Source organism: Protopterus annectens, chromosome 3.part1, assembly GCF_019279795.1.
Source record: "Protopterus annectens isolate FY-2018-M chromosome 3.part1, PAN1.0, whole genome shotgun sequence".
Lineage (NCBI taxonomy): Eukaryota > Metazoa > Chordata > Ceratodontiformes > Protopteridae > Protopterus > Protopterus annectens.
The window spans coordinates 1,882,060,558-1,882,076,264 of NC_056732.1; the positions used below are offsets into that span (position 1 = coordinate 1,882,060,558).

The following is a 15,707-nucleotide window of genomic DNA, read 5'->3' on the forward strand; positions in this document are numbered from 1 at the left end:
AATTATAAGTTACAAATATTGAAGGTGTAGTTATAGATTCATAGGAGATCACTAGGCTAATGGTTTAAGAGCCCGTACAAGCCTATCCAATATAATCCAATTTTACCCAATATATGGCCCCTAGGGGCAAAACAATGGCATGGATGTGTGCCTATGAACTGAGTATCTTACAGATTGCCCCTGTCTGTAAGGGATATAGGCATTACCCCAAGTATGAATTTGTAATTCCTCATCCACTTCTCCAAACTGTATTTGAAGAAGGCCAGAGAATGGCTCTGATTAATGTGAATAGGAAGCCTGTTCTAAAGATGAGGCAATTCTTGAGACACATATCTGTCTTTCCAGTGTGTTTTGCTTGAGTCACTGACTAAGTCTAAATCACTAGATCAGGTGATGTTTGTGCTATTTGACTTGCAGATTTGTGAGTGCCTTGTACATCAGGCATAGGTCACCTTTAATAGGCAGTAAGAGACAGAGTAAAGAGATGTTTTTTTTTAGTCTATCTGCATACTTCTTGTTCTTTTCTCCCTGTATTTTCTTTGTGAGGAACCTCAGGGGTAATCCCAGCTGTTGTAAGTGTCTAGTCAAGTACATGCCAAATGGCACACTGTACTCAATTATTGGTCTAATGAGGGATGAGTACAGTAGGACTATAATTTTCTTGGATTTGGATGCAATGCCTTTACTAATAAGTTGTGCCACATAGAAGGACTTCCTCACCACTATGGATATAGGATGATCAAAGTTCAGGCTACTATCTATCTATGTACCTAGATCAATCACCTCTGAGTCTATTCGTAGGGGTGTGCTATTGATTGTGTAACTTGCAGGGTTAATTGACTTCTCAAATGGTATGAAAAATCTTTTTTTTTTTTAATTTAGTTTTAGGTAATGGTTCTGGCACCAATTCTTTGTCTGGTCTAAACCCTACTGAAGGATATCTGCATGACTGGGGGATTCAATTACTGCCCCTGTCTTGCAGTTATTGACATACTTTGTCATCCAGAGGCCTTCCACATTAGCCTTGACTTCAGAGAAGTATATTCTGAACAGGAGTGATCCCAGTACTAAATCCTGTGGCACAGGTGGGTGGCCTAATGGTTAAGGTGTTTGCCTTACAAACACAAGGTACAGGGTTTGAATCTCACAGGGGATAATTGGCCAGGCTTAAAATGGCTCGCAAGGGCAGTTAGCCTAGTACTAACCTATGAACCACTAGTAACTTGCCTATTGCTGAATCTGGATTCACCCACTTTATCCACATATTTCCTGTCCATGAGCCAGTTTGCTGTCCACCTTGTGATGTAGAGATTTATGCCCAGTTTTGTAAGTTTATTTACATTATCTGAGTGCAGAATTGTGTAAAATGCCTTGGCCAGTTCAAAGTAGGTGGTATGGGCTTTTTTACCCTCATTCATGACCTTAGTGACTTTCTCAAATAAATCTACTAAATTCAGTAGGCATGATCTGCCCTTGACAAAGCCAAATTAGTTTGGGTCCAGTGTTTCGAGGTGTACTATGTCATTATTTATTAGGTGCATATATGATTATTCTTTCCATGGCCTTACATATAGGACAAGTCAAACTTATGGCTCTGTAGTTTTCCAGGTCAGTAGATGTTCCCCCTTTATGCAGAGGGATGACTGTTGCTGTCCTCCACTCTAGGGACAAAACCAGTCCAGAGGCTGTGGGCCTGATAAGTTCTGATTTAAGATGTTTAATAGCAACCTGGTATATTGGCAGGTCCCACTTGAAGCAATGTTTTTAGCGTTACAGAGCACAGTGGCAACCTGTTCTTTGGTGATAATTGGTGGTGAAAGGGATTTCTTGGGGGAAAATTGGGGGTGATAGTGAGGTGAAATTTGAGCTGAATTTGTCATCCATCAGATTTGCTTATATCTTCAAGCTGGGTATAGGCTATACCATCTACAAGTAATTCCACAGATTGTTGGGGTTGACCTTAAGATTGTGGAGATAACTGAAAAATACCTTATGGTTATCGTTAGCTTTGGAGGCTATTTTTAACCTTAAAGTCTGCTTTCAGAGACGTGACTAGTTCCCTGATTCACTTGTTTAGACTAATGATGGACTTTTTGCACTGTTATGCACATTCCCTCTTACTTCCTTTGTTCTACAACCTGTTAATACCAGGGGTCCACCAGGGTGGCCTAGTTTTTGCAATTTGACCTGGGCTTAACTCAGTCTAGTACTGCTGTTTCTATGCAGTTGTTTATATGGTCATACAGGGCTTTTGTGTATGCCTCTGCAGAGGTTTCTGTGTTTTCCAGATTTGGGGGAGTTTGGAAACTAGCTATAATGTCCCTTAATGGGGGTAATTTATCTTAGAGAAGTTCTTAAAGTTTGGGAGTTAGATGGGGGAATAGTTTTACGTTTATTTCAAGGGAGGCCACTTTGTGATCTGATCTTACCAGTGAGGGCAAAACACTAGGGAAGTGCAGCACTCTCCCTTATTTGTGAGTACTAGATCTAAGATATTTGTCCCCCTAGTGGGAGTGCAGACTAGCTGCTCCAGGGCATTTGAATTTACAAAGTCAAGAAATCTTTGGACCTGCATGTCAGTGTTCTTTCATTCCTCCCAATTAATGGAGGTGTAGTTCAAATCACCCACAAGTATGGTATTGGGCTGTATGATGACTGATTCTAGTAACTTCAGATATGATGTATGGGGTTCCTGGTTCATGGTTGGGGATCCGTAGCTAGCAAGGATATGGTAACAGATTTTTCTCATGGTTAGTTGGACATGGAGTAGTTCAAGCATGTCAGATTGTTTGACCAGCCTTGAGGTGTGCTTATCCTTTGCATAAATAGATACACCTCTGCCTTTTCCTCTTTTGTGTTCAGTGGGTGGTCAGAATGTATGAAAGGTGTTACAGCCATGCACTTTTGGAGTGCTGTCTCTGGCTTTGAACTATGCAAAGTACAGGACAGTAGTTTTATATAGCAACATTGCACTTATGGCTTGAGCTGTTATGTGAAGGTAGGAATGATGATTAACCTGTTGAGGAAATACTAAGCAATCTCTGTGGCAGAACAGAAGACAAAGACACTTATTACTAACTTGACAGGTTTAGAACATGAATACCTGACTCAGGAAATTATAGGGATCCCATTATAATTCTGTGAGTTCAAACTATAATTATCAGAATTATCAGACTGTAAATGTGCAGATATACTAAGTCTGAAGTTGTGGCACTTTTGACTATCTCCACTCCACACACACTCTGGGAGTATCTCCGCACCACACACACTCTGAGGTGTCCTTGAAGGTAATATATAGAGTTAGCAATGGTCCATGATGCACAGATTTCACAATGAAGGGTGTAGGTAGCTTACTCCATTCCAAAAGCACTTTAAAAGTAAAATGCAAAGTTTGTAATTCACAATTTAAATTTTCAAATTGTAGCTTATTTTTCACAACTGCAGGATTTGGTACTTGCCTGTTGGAACTTGATATTGTGATAGGGATCCAGATGATAGTGCTGTTACCCCCATTCCACACTGCTTATCAGTAGATTTATGTCCAGCTACAGTTTGTAGGACATTGCTTTTCATTACCCATCATCACCCATTCCACGTTTAGGGTCATCGGTTTATAGCTGTGTATGAGGTGAATGACCCCAAGGGCCTTTTTAAGCCTAGCCATGCATCGCAAAACTCTGACAAGTTCTGCCACCCTCGATAAGTGTAAGCAGTGGCTTGGGAGGTGAAACATTTACAGGCAGGGGCCTGGGAGATGAACCATTTATAGGCTGTCTGTGTCCATTAGAGACATAGGTGCCAAACCAAGGATGAATTTCTGGTTTCTCATCCAATTGTCTAAGTTACAGTTGAATTGGGTTAGGGGGGAACTCTGCTTCACATGGATAGGGATTCTTTTCCAGAGAAAAGGTAGTCTCTAGGATTCATATATGTCTACCTGTCTCTCTAGCAGGTCCTATTTATATCACAGGCAAGGCTTAAGCCTTTAGGGTGGGCAATTCTAGGTGGTGCAGCAGTTAATATTGTCACCCCACAGCAAGAGCTTCTCTGATTCAGTTCCCAGCCAGGGTGCCTGCTCTGTGGTCTGCATGTACTCCCTGAATTCATGTGGGTTTCCTCTGGGTGCTCTGGTTTCCTCCCACATTCCAAAGACATGGCCATGAGGCATTTCTCCATGGGCCTCCACTGAAAATAGGCTCTATCCTATTCATACTTTCCCAGTCAACAAATGTTAAATAATAAATAAATTCTGGTGCTGTTTGTTTTGCGGATATGCAGGAGTTCCGTCAGAGTGGGGTCTGACAATGCCTTGTATGCCAGGCATAGATCTCCCTTCAACAGTCTGTAGGAGGCAGAATACAGTAAACTCTCAGTTAACTGGCACCCATGGGGACTGGTACATGCCGGATAACTGTAGTGTCTGGTTGCTTGAGAGTTACTATTAAAAATAGGCCTGACTAATACTGTGCCCTATATGATTTGCTTGGTTTGACTTGTTTTCAGGTTGGGGAAAGAGGGAAATTATTCCTATCTTCCTTTTTAAAACTCTCAAATTCTCAAAACTTAAGGTATGTTTCTGCGGGGGGGGGGGGGGCAGAAAGTGCAAATGAAAATTGTACTGTATTTCTTCAATATTTTTTTGCTGGTTTCTTGAGAGTGCAGATTGCTTGACTTTGGGTTAACTGAGAGTTTACTGTACAGGGATGGATCTTATGGTGGTCTGCATAGGACATGTTACTTACACCCTGTAGTCTTTTAGCGAGGAACCTCTGGGAATGTTTGAATTGTTGGATATGCTTGGTTAGGTACATAGCAAATGTAGAGCTGTTTTCATTGATAGGTCTGATGAATGCTGAATAAAGTGGAACAATGACTTCTTTGGACCTAGATGCCATGCCTTTGTTTATAAGTTGCACAACATAGAATGATTTCCTCATTATTGTAAACACATGATGGTCAATGGCTAGATTACTGTCTATGTGTATCCCTAAGTCCCTAACTAGTGGGTCAACTCTTAGGGGTGTGTTGTTCGGAGATAAAGACTTTGCCATGGTCTTCCACAACTATGCAGCCCTCTGACAGTAGTAGCCAAGCTCAGTAATTCTGTTCTCATATGTATTAGTTGTGTTAGACTTCTGAGTTTCAACTTTACCTTGAAATATATTGTAAGGGGAAGATACAGTGAATTAATATGATATGCATGACTTTAATTTAGTGAGTCAATAACTGTGTTGGCAGCTACAGTAGGGTTGGAACCTGTCCTAACCTGTCCTATCTGATGACCAGGATTCCTTCTAATCAATAATACCTGCTGCCTTTTCTATAATAAGGAATAGAGGCCATCCTTTGAATCCATCCCCTCAAGAAAGCAAGAAAGTATGTCGGCTGCTTTTTGAACTGTATATTTGTCTAAACACTAGGTCTATTTAAAATCCCTACCTCTCCAGGATAGCCAGCAGCCATACCTTTTCCTACTTTTTAACCCCCCACCCCCACCCCTCTTGTAGCCTTTACTTGGCTTCCATACTTGCCTTTCCTACTATCAGATTACTTCTTTCCTCACAGGAGTTATTGTGTACTACACGTTTGCCCACTAGATGGCACCATCTTCCCTATAAATCTATCCAACACCCTCATGTTTTCCATACTCAGTTAACATGTTTTATCTACTGATTTTGCTAAAGTTACTACTTATTTCATTAAAAGCTACTGTTACTTACTTAACTCTGCCTTGTCTTACTTTAATCTTCCATTTTTCACCATTATCCTCCTACTGTCCCAACCTACTCAGACTATCTCTATATTTATGACCTCTTTCACCTACCTGTACCTTAACTTGCCGCCAGCAATCAGCATTTCCATTGATTGTTTTTCACAGGCTGGTCTTTCTCCTCCTTGCTGTGCTCTTCCTGCTCCATTCGCCCTGGAGGCTCACTCCACTCCCCTACCCTACCCCAAATTCCACCCACCCCCAGTGCATCTAGCCTTATACCTCTCTAACCACTCCCACTTCCCTATCAGCTAATCACATTCCATCCCTCCCCAACATCTTCCAACTACCTCACCACTCCTCTACTTTATTCTTTCACTCTCCTTACTTCCCATACTCCACCTCCTTGGCATCATGCATATTTCATCCTTATCTCCTTACCTTATATCCCTACTACTGTTTTCAATTCTCCCTTCCCTTTTCCTTATTTATATCTCTACTGCCTATGAACTCCTTGACTGCTCTAACTTCCATCACTCCTCAAAACAAACATCCCTTCCTGCTCTATCACCTACCCTAAAACACATAAACATAACATATACATCCAATTATTTCTTCCCAAGATATCACAGAGTTGCCCATATTTACTACAAACACTTCCATTTCAAAAAAACACACACCTTACCAAATCTAACACTAATTCACACTTCCAGATTACATCTTCACCTCCTTTTAGATGGTGACATTCATCCCAACCCTGGCCCTACCAACAATACTACTACCTACACAACCAGTCCTTCTTCCTCATCCCTACACACCCTACACACTCCCCTAACTCCCTCTTATTAGCTCACTTAAACATACATAGTATTAACAATAAAATAACTCAGCTTCATGCCCTACTTCAGTTACTTAACTTTGATATTTTATGTCTTACAGAGACATGGCTAAAACCATATGTACAGGACTGTAATATCACTCTTCCAGAATATAGTATTTTAAGAGTGGATAGCCCTAACAAGAAGGGTGGGGGCATAGCCTTACTATATAAAACAGGGCTCCAACTTACACCATTAAACACTTGTCTTCCATCAGACACCAACTCTGAAATTCTTTTTGCCAAACTACAACTAAATACTTGTAAATCCACCTATATTCTATGCTCTTATCTTCCACCAGGTAATAACATCAACCTCCTTGAAAATATCCTCAGTTGGCTGTCCACTACCTATCCTCAAGAAACCATTGTCCTAGGTGACTTTAATATTGACTGGAATATCTGTAATGCTGATAACCTTCTAATCACATTAACCGACATGGCTTTTCTCAAATTGTTTCCTCGCCCACTCGCATCCATAAACCCACCAACAAAGAATCTATCCTTGATTGGATCCTTATAAATACTCTCTCCCCTAACTACATGGTAGGCATCCTCCCTGATGATATGAGTGATCACTCTTTAACTTATTTACTTCGACATAAGACCAATACACATAGATCTACAACCTTCAGAACCACTTGCTCCAATAAACACTTTAACCCTGAATAATTCCAAAATGAACTAAGCCTTTGTAACTGGTCACCCTTAAAACACCTTCATCTTGACAAAGCTGTGGCCTATTTCAATTCTAATTTCCTTTAAATCCTCAACCTCCATGCCCCTTCCCGTACCCTTAGGAATAGGACCAAAATTGCACCTTGGCTTACAAAAGAAACTAAGCACAAAATGTTGCTGAGAAACAAACTATGGTCAAGATGGCGTGCTTCTAAAGACCCATCTGATCACATAAAATTTAAACAGCTTAGAAACTCTACTAAATCATCTGTACTATTAGACAAAAAACATTCTTCTTTCAACTCCAGCAAAACAACCACCAAAGCCCTAAGAAATTCTGTTCAGGGATCAATACACTCCTTAATCCAGACACCTCCAAATTACCCACCCCTTCCGGTATCACCAAAGACACTCCCAAACAAATTGCTGACTCCTTCAACAACTTCTTTACTGAAGCTATCCAGTCTCTTGCTAACTCACTACCTCCTGTATCTACTTATTCACTCCCCTCCTCCTTTACCTCTCCACCCACTTTTCAATTCCAACCTGTCCCTACATCCATCAGTACCCTCCTACAAAAATTCAAACCCTCTACCCCCTCTGCAGACCTACTACCTGCTCAGTATCTTCAAATTGCAGCTAAAGTAATTGCTTACCCTATCTCAATCCTAATTAACAGAACCATAAAAGAAGGTACTATCCCATCCATCTGGAAAATCTCACATATTATCCCCCTTCATAAGGGTGGAAACTCAACAGAACATTCAAACGTTCGTCCAATTGCCCTACTTTCTCCCTTAGCTAAAATCATGGAAAAATGCATCCACCGACAGCTACTTGACCACCTCCTTCTAAATTAACTACTAGCTCACTCTCAGCATGGCTTTCGTCCCTTCCATAGCACTACTACTGCCCTTCTTTCATTTACTGATCACATCAACAAAAACCGTAACAATAACATCCTCTCATCTACTGTCTTTATTGATCTTTCAAAAGCATTCAACATTGTTAATCATCATATTCTCTTGAATCTTCTGAAATCACTCTCACTTGACACTCAAGCACTGCAGTGGTTCAAGTCTTACTTAGATAATCGGAAACAGGCAGTGTTCTAGGAAAACACTCTATCCTCTCCTCTTCCTGTCCCCCTTGGTGTACCCCAAGGATCTATTTTAGGCCCTCTTTTATTGTCAATCTTTATCAATGATCTAGCTTCTAGTATCCCCCAAGTTGTAACCATACAATATGCTGATGATTCCACCTTAGTCTCCTCAGCCACAAGCCCAGCTGAACTTCAGGCCTTCACCCAAAATGTCTTTCAGCTTGTAGAAGACTGTTTTTAACAGTGATGTCTCCTCCTTAACCCTAAAAAGACTAAACTACTGCTATTTACTCCAACACAAAAATCTACTCCACTTTATTTCTCTATCATATCCAAAAATGGCGCAGTCATATCTCCTGACACAGCAACCAAACTTTTAGGGGTTACTATTGACCATAGCCTTAACTATGACACTCATATTAATACCACAATAAAATAGATAAACAAAAAACTTTGCTCCCTCTACAAAATCAAGCCCTTCCTCACTCCTACAGCTAGAACTACCATTGCCCACACCCACCTTATCTCTACTCTCTTCTATGCCTCACCTATATATACTAATCTATCTAAAACTAACCTGAACAAATTGGCTATCTCCTATAACAGTATAGCCAGATTTGCTACCAGCTCCCCATTTAGAACACACCACTGCCTAAATTTAAAACAACTCGGTTGGCTTGAACTGCACAATCAGTTTTTATTTCAGCAACTAATTATCACCCAAAAAATCCTTTATTACCCAGATAAAACACCAGTTCTTACAAATTTCATCAGTCCATATAAAAATCTCTCTAACCTTCGCTCATCTAACAAACTATTAGTATCTACACATAAATCCAGCAATAAAGCAGGTGACTCCCTTTTCTCCTATACAGTGGGGAAAACCTGGACCCTACTTCTTGGTGACCTCACTAATATCTCCTCTACTTCACTTTTCAAAAAGAAACTTAAACTTCATCTTACTAGCCGCTTGCTCTGTCCCTGCAGCAATCCTGACTAAAACTTTCTCCTCCTGTTATAACACCATGTTACTTTTCCTTAGCTATTCCACCTTATATTCTTCATATTGTTAAGGTCACTTTACCTGAAAGTTGGACTTAGTTTACCCAGCTAGACTTAATAGATACTCCACCTGCTTCCTGCTCTAATTGAAGCGCACCACTTTACTTCTCCCTCCTTTTCCTCTTTGTATTCTCCTCTATTACTCGTCTTTTTCCCAACTCCTTACTAAGACCCCGGTCTAAGAATTTCTCTCTTCCTTTTTGCTACTCTCCTTCTATGAAAAAAAAAAAGATTCAAACCTGAAAATAAGGGATGTGGTATTTGATCTGTATTTTATCTTATCTAAACTCTAATGTATCTGTTACTGAAGTTAAATGTCTTGTAACTGTAATTTGTTTTTAAATTTTGTCTGTTCTTTTGGAGCTTTTTTGAGCCCGGTCAACAAATATTAAACAAATAAATAAATTGTGCACAGTTTGTCCTACTTTATGAAGCATCATAGTGTGGTTTATTGTTTTTGCCATGTAATCTACCTGCTAATTCATTAAAGAGGGTCACTGTAACATATCATTTCTCCTTATTCATGCACTGTGGTGACCCCAGAGTAAGTTATATTGAAGGATAGAGTTTAAGGAGCGCAGCCTCATGGAAGGAGGTGGAAAGGGCTTGGATTCCATATGAAAAAATGTAGTTTATAAGTTTTGATTTAATGGATAGTCATACATTCTGTTTTATCCAAAAGTCCAGCCAGTGATTCATGCCTCAGTACGTAGGCAGGAGGCCAGTTTTCACTGGTCAGTGATGATGCCAGCAGGTTCTCCCACATATGCCCCTGTGTTAGTCTTTCACTGTACACACTGACCTATGAAAAGGGGAGTGTAAAGTTGCACATTTTACGGGTGCTACTAGTGCAACATTATTTAATGCTGGCAGTTAGTGCAGACGATTAACACAGTGAGTGTTTCCTGTAGCTCAAGGTTTGATTCCTTCAGCCTCTGTTTGCATACTGTGTGAGGATGAACAAATCATTTGACCAGAAAGGATCTGGGGCATTTAAGAAAGTGAGCTTTCTGACCATCATGCTTAGGCACGCATGAATGTGTAGAAGTGATCTTACTCACCTTTAAGTTTTCTATCTGTATCAGAATATGATGCTTACATAATTTGCTATGTAGTCTAATCAGATCATAGCTAAAATGGGCTCCTTGGGTCCAGCCCTCCTGCCTGTAAAATTATAAATTAAAAATGAAAGCTGATAAAACTATTCTAAGAGAGTGTTCACCAAACAATGACAATCAGATGGGAATCCTGTTATGGCAAGATGTGCAAGCTGGGGCAAGTGGCAATTCAGCTGGAACAGATGTTGATGTAGTTTTAGAAGGACAAAATGTGGTTTCTTCACCTACCTCATTCACTTTTAATGCCTCTGTGAATTCTTCCTCCATCACCCATTCCAGAGGTCACCAGCCTTCTCTGTGGCAGAAGTAGTTAGTAGTTAGTTTGTACAGTCTGCTTCTGTTATTCCTTTTTAGGGTGACCCTGTGGAGATCTCCCTGACATGTTCTTGTGCACCAGACCCACACCTGCTCTGATACCAGACACTCACCCACTCTGATACCAGACCCACACCCACTCTGATACCAGACCCACACCCGCTCTGATACCAGGCCCCCATCTGCTCTGATACCAGACCCACACCCACTCTGATACCAGACCCATACCCGCTCTGATACCAGACCCACACTCACTCTGATACCAGACCCACACCCACTCTGATACCAGACCCACACCCGCTCTGATACCAGGCCCTCATCTGCTCTGATATCAGACCCATACCCACTCTGATACCAGACCCTCACTCGCTCTGATACCAGACCCACACCCACTCTGATACCAGACCCACACCTGCTCTGATTCTTTGATTCTGAGTGAGAAGAGCTCTTGCTCCTCTAGCTTCTTCTTTTATTCCCTCCTCTCCATCACACAGATCTTTCTGGTAGATTTTTGTCATTTTCTTCTAGCGTCTTGACGTCCTTTTCATTGTATGGCCTTCAAAGCTACATACAGTACTCAAGGTTATTTCTAACCAATTATCTCTAGAGTAAAAGCTTCTCCTTTTTTGCTTCTGTAATCTGGTGCAGTTATTTGGTGATGCAGTTGCAGTAAGTGACCTTACTGCTGGGCCAGGTCACAGTGTAGTCATGTGGTAGTGTAACTGTAGTAGCAATGTGATTGTGGTAGCAGAGGCCGCGGTGGTGCAGCGGTTAGCATTGTCTCCTCACAGCAAGAGATTTCTCTGATTTGATTCTCTGCTGGAGTGCCTTCTGCATGGAGAATGCAAGTCCTCCCCACGGTCAAGTGATGTTTAAAGACATGCAGATAGGTCTGTGCATGAATGGGTGTGCCTTCTTTGAAGGTTGGGTGTCGGGCTGGCATCTCGGCACAGTAAAAATCTACTGCCAATCATTAGAGGACCAGAGTTCTGCTGTGACGACCCCTAACCAGGAAAAGCCGAAAGACATTAGTTTAGTCACAATGCAATTGTGGTAGGATATGGTGCATTTGTAAAGGGTTATGTTGTAGTTCTACAGGATGTGTCTGAGGCACATCACAGTGTAGTTATATAGTAGTGTAACTGTAGTAGAAATGCAATTGTGGTAGGATATGGTGCTTTTGTGAAGGGTTGTGATGTAGTTCTACATGATGTGTATGGGGCAGGTCACACTGTAGTCATGTGGTAGTGTAAGTGTAGTAGCAATACAATCGTGGTAGAATATGGTGTATTTGTAAGGGGTTTTGCTGCAGTTCTACATGATGCAGCTGGAGCAGGTCACAGTGTAGTCATGTGGTAGTGTAACTGTAGTAGCAATGCAATTGTGGTAGGATATGGTGAATTTCTGATGGGTTGTGCTGCAGTTCTACATGATGTATCTGTGGTAGGGCAATGAGTAGTTATATGGTGGTGTAGATGTATCAGTACAGTTGTGGTAGGATATGGTGTAGCTTTGTGGTTGTGCGGCAGTTTTACATCATGCATCTGGGGCAGGTCAAAGTGTATTTGAACATTGGTGCAGCTTTTGGAGGTAGTATTATAGCTGGTGTAAGCCACAGTGCAGTTATGTGCTGGTGTAGTTGTAAATGGTAATACTGTAACTGGAAAAGGTGACAGCAAAAATATGCATCAATGCACTTTCAGGTGACAGTAATGAACTTGTTGCAGGTCACATTGTAGTTATATGGTGGTACAAGTGTAAGTGATGAGACAGGTAATACTGTAGCTATGTCCTAGTGGAGTTGTAGGTGGTAGTACTTTAAGTGGGGTAAAAACAGTAAATATAAACATTTGTGCAGTTGTAGCTGGCAGCAATGAGGCTGGGGCAGGTAACAGTGGAGTTTTATGCTGTGCAGTCATAGGTTTCAGGACTGCAACCAGGGTAGGAGACAGTAAAGTTCAGTTTGAGAGCAGTTGTAGCTGACATCAGTGCAGCTGGAGTAGGATAAAGTGTAGTTTTATGCTATGCACTTGAAGGTAATGTGGTTTTGGTAGAATGCGGTGCAGTTTTACATGGTGGTGCACTGAGAGAGGTTACTGTGTAATTATATGGTGATGCAGCTTTGGTAGGGAGCAGGGTAGTTGAAGGAGTTGATAGTGTTGTGACACATTGTGGCGCAGCTTTACATGGTGCTCTGGTGCATGTTACAGTATAATTATGTGTTGATACAGCTTTGGTAGTTGTATACCATGGTTATAGTGGTGCAGATGGGGCAGAACATTGTGTATTAGCAGAGCTGGCAAAGCAGATGTAGAAAATTGTGATGTGGCTGCAACAGGAAGTGTTGGCATTGTAGAAGGTGGTGGTATAATTTTAGAAAGGTGTAATCATTTTCGGTCAAATAATGCTGGTGTGCTACATGGTTATATAGACATGACAGCAGTAGAGAACATGTAACTGGTAGTGGTGTAGATATGATAGGTGCTGATGTGCAGATATAGTAAGCGACAGTGTAGCTGGGACATGTGGAATGATTGTGGCACATGGAAGTTTAGTTCAAGTAACTGAAATAAAGTTGTAGCAGTGACAGTTTAATCTGAGGCATGCTTTGGGCTATTCTTTTCAAATATCGAAGTCTGCGTGCTTCCAAAACATTATACTTTATTTTATGCAAATATAATTTAACACAAAACTGTGTCACCACTGTACTAAGGTCTATCCTAAATGCACTGATAAAGAGTTATATTTTAAAGATGCCTTCTACACAGTTAGTAGCCACATTGTTAGCAATAAAAGTACATTTATTTTCAGATATTGCTCAAGTTTCAAGGAAATATCTGTGCTGAGTTGTAACTGTGTGTCTATGGTTGAAGCAGACTGTTGCTTGTTCATATTGCAAGTTATTACATATTCTGTTGTGTGTATTAGGGGAATAAAGAGGTTTTTGAATAAATAAGAATAACTCCTGGTACTTCACCAAATGTGTTTGCCCATTCGAGAAGTTTTATTGCTACAGGGAGGGTCATTAATGTTGTGTATATCTGGTCCTGCATGAGGGTCCCCAATTCTGAAATCACCCTCATAAAGAAATATGTGCTGACTATTTTTTGAGAATAAAATGCCTTAATGCATTACACTGCAAATACAGATGGCTTAATATAGAGATGTAAGTAGGACTGAAAAAAATAATAATATTGACAAATAAATATGGTTCATTTTTTAGGTATCCTGGAGTGTTTCATGGAAGCACAGCCGATGTCTACAAAACAAAGTCCCAGCATTCGTTATCTTACAATAGATATCTAGAAAAGGTCCATTCTGGTCCCATATTGAGAAAAGGCATTAAGCCAGTGCAGATAGAGACTTTTGGAGGCAGTGCCCCAATATATCCAGCCCAAAGAGTGCACGGTACTCGATATGTGATTATAAATGAGTGCAAACCTCATAAGAAGTATCTCAGGGCAACTGGACGAACACCCAGGCGTTTCAGGATGGAAGATTCAAGAGAAGTAATGGAGCTGTGCCCAAGAAATATAAGAAGGTACACTGTACAGACTCAACACAGACTGCATTCACCCCACTTTAGTGAAGAGGAAGCAGAGGAGGAAGAGCATGTAAGAGAGTTTGTGAAGCGATCTCGACACCCACGACCACGCTCAGACCTCCAACATGCTCCACACTTTTACATTGGAGAGGATCCAGAGACCCAGATCCTAACTAGCAGAGACTTGGCGCACTTGCATTACAGAACATATGAGGATGAAAGTGAGGTAGAATTGGAAGAAGCTTCATACATTCCTTGTAAGAAACGCACAAAAAAATTCACTTCTAGTGAGCAACTTCCAGAATGTAATGTGAAATTAAAAGTGAAACACAATGTGGAGCCGTCATTTACCGACTCAGATTCCGCGTCTGGAGCATCAAGCAGTGATCAGCAGAACAGCAGCAGTGACCAATACCTACAGGTCATTCACAGCAAAGAACCATTTCTGAAGTCTGGTGAGAAAGTTACAAAACAGAGACCAAAAACATGTGCTGAGCTTAATATTTCAGGTTCTAGTGAGCTTATCTTTTCAAATGTATGATGTTTCAATGTTCTGAAAAATTACAGCAACTGAAGCTGATCTTGTTTATGTTCAGAAGCTCCATGTGTATACCTGCTTATGTTGAAATGGAAACAATATTTATGAGCCCGCACTGTATTACAGAAGAAAAAAGTAATGTAAGTCTGCGACCTACAAAGTCCTGTCGTGTTCAGTGTCTCAGCATCATTTCTCAGGTTAATCATGTTGGTGATGTCACAGTCTGATAAACACATTTCTCTATGGTCACAAAATTATTTTAGTAAACTTTCATGAAGTCAGTTTTAACTATGCAAAAGCAAGAATCTTATCTTCCAAAGAACTATGTTTTAAAATAACTGAGTGCAGCTATGCATGTATAATTTTTGTACGAAGTTAATGCCCAACAATATTGTTGCTTCATAAAGAACCTTGCATGAATATAATTATCAATATTAGCAGTGCCAAGGAGCTGTGTTTTGTAACATATACAGCACGGATTGCATATCTACATGCATAACATATGCAGCACTGAAGTTCTTTTGTATGTGCATTACAGTGTTGACATCATTTATTTGTCATATATACAGCACTGAGTGTGTTTCTGTGTGTGTATCTGATATAACATGTAATTTCAATATATGCAAAATATGTATCACTAACATCAATTCTATATGTATAACATATAACGCACTGACATTCTTTTATAGGTGTAGTACATATAACACGTTTGTTTTCATGCAAGATATACAGCAATAACATCATGCCTTTTTTAGGCGGTGTT

At 40.6% G+C, this 15,707-nt stretch overlaps 1 protein-coding gene across 1 annotated transcript in view; it reads left to right on the forward strand.

The window, feature by feature from the left end:
- TMC3 (transmembrane channel like 3) overlaps window positions 1-15,323 on the forward strand; it is a 1,325,854-nt gene extending 1,310,531 nt beyond the window's left edge. The window contains exon 22 of the mRNA XM_044067925.1: window positions 14,086-15,323. Within this exon, the coding sequence (XP_043923860.1) occupies window positions 14,086-14,947 (862 nt within the window). The 3' untranslated portion in view covers window positions 14,948-15,323. The remainder of the gene's footprint in view (window positions 1-14,085) is intronic.
- The last annotated feature ends 384 nt before the right edge of the window (window positions 15,324-15,707 follow it).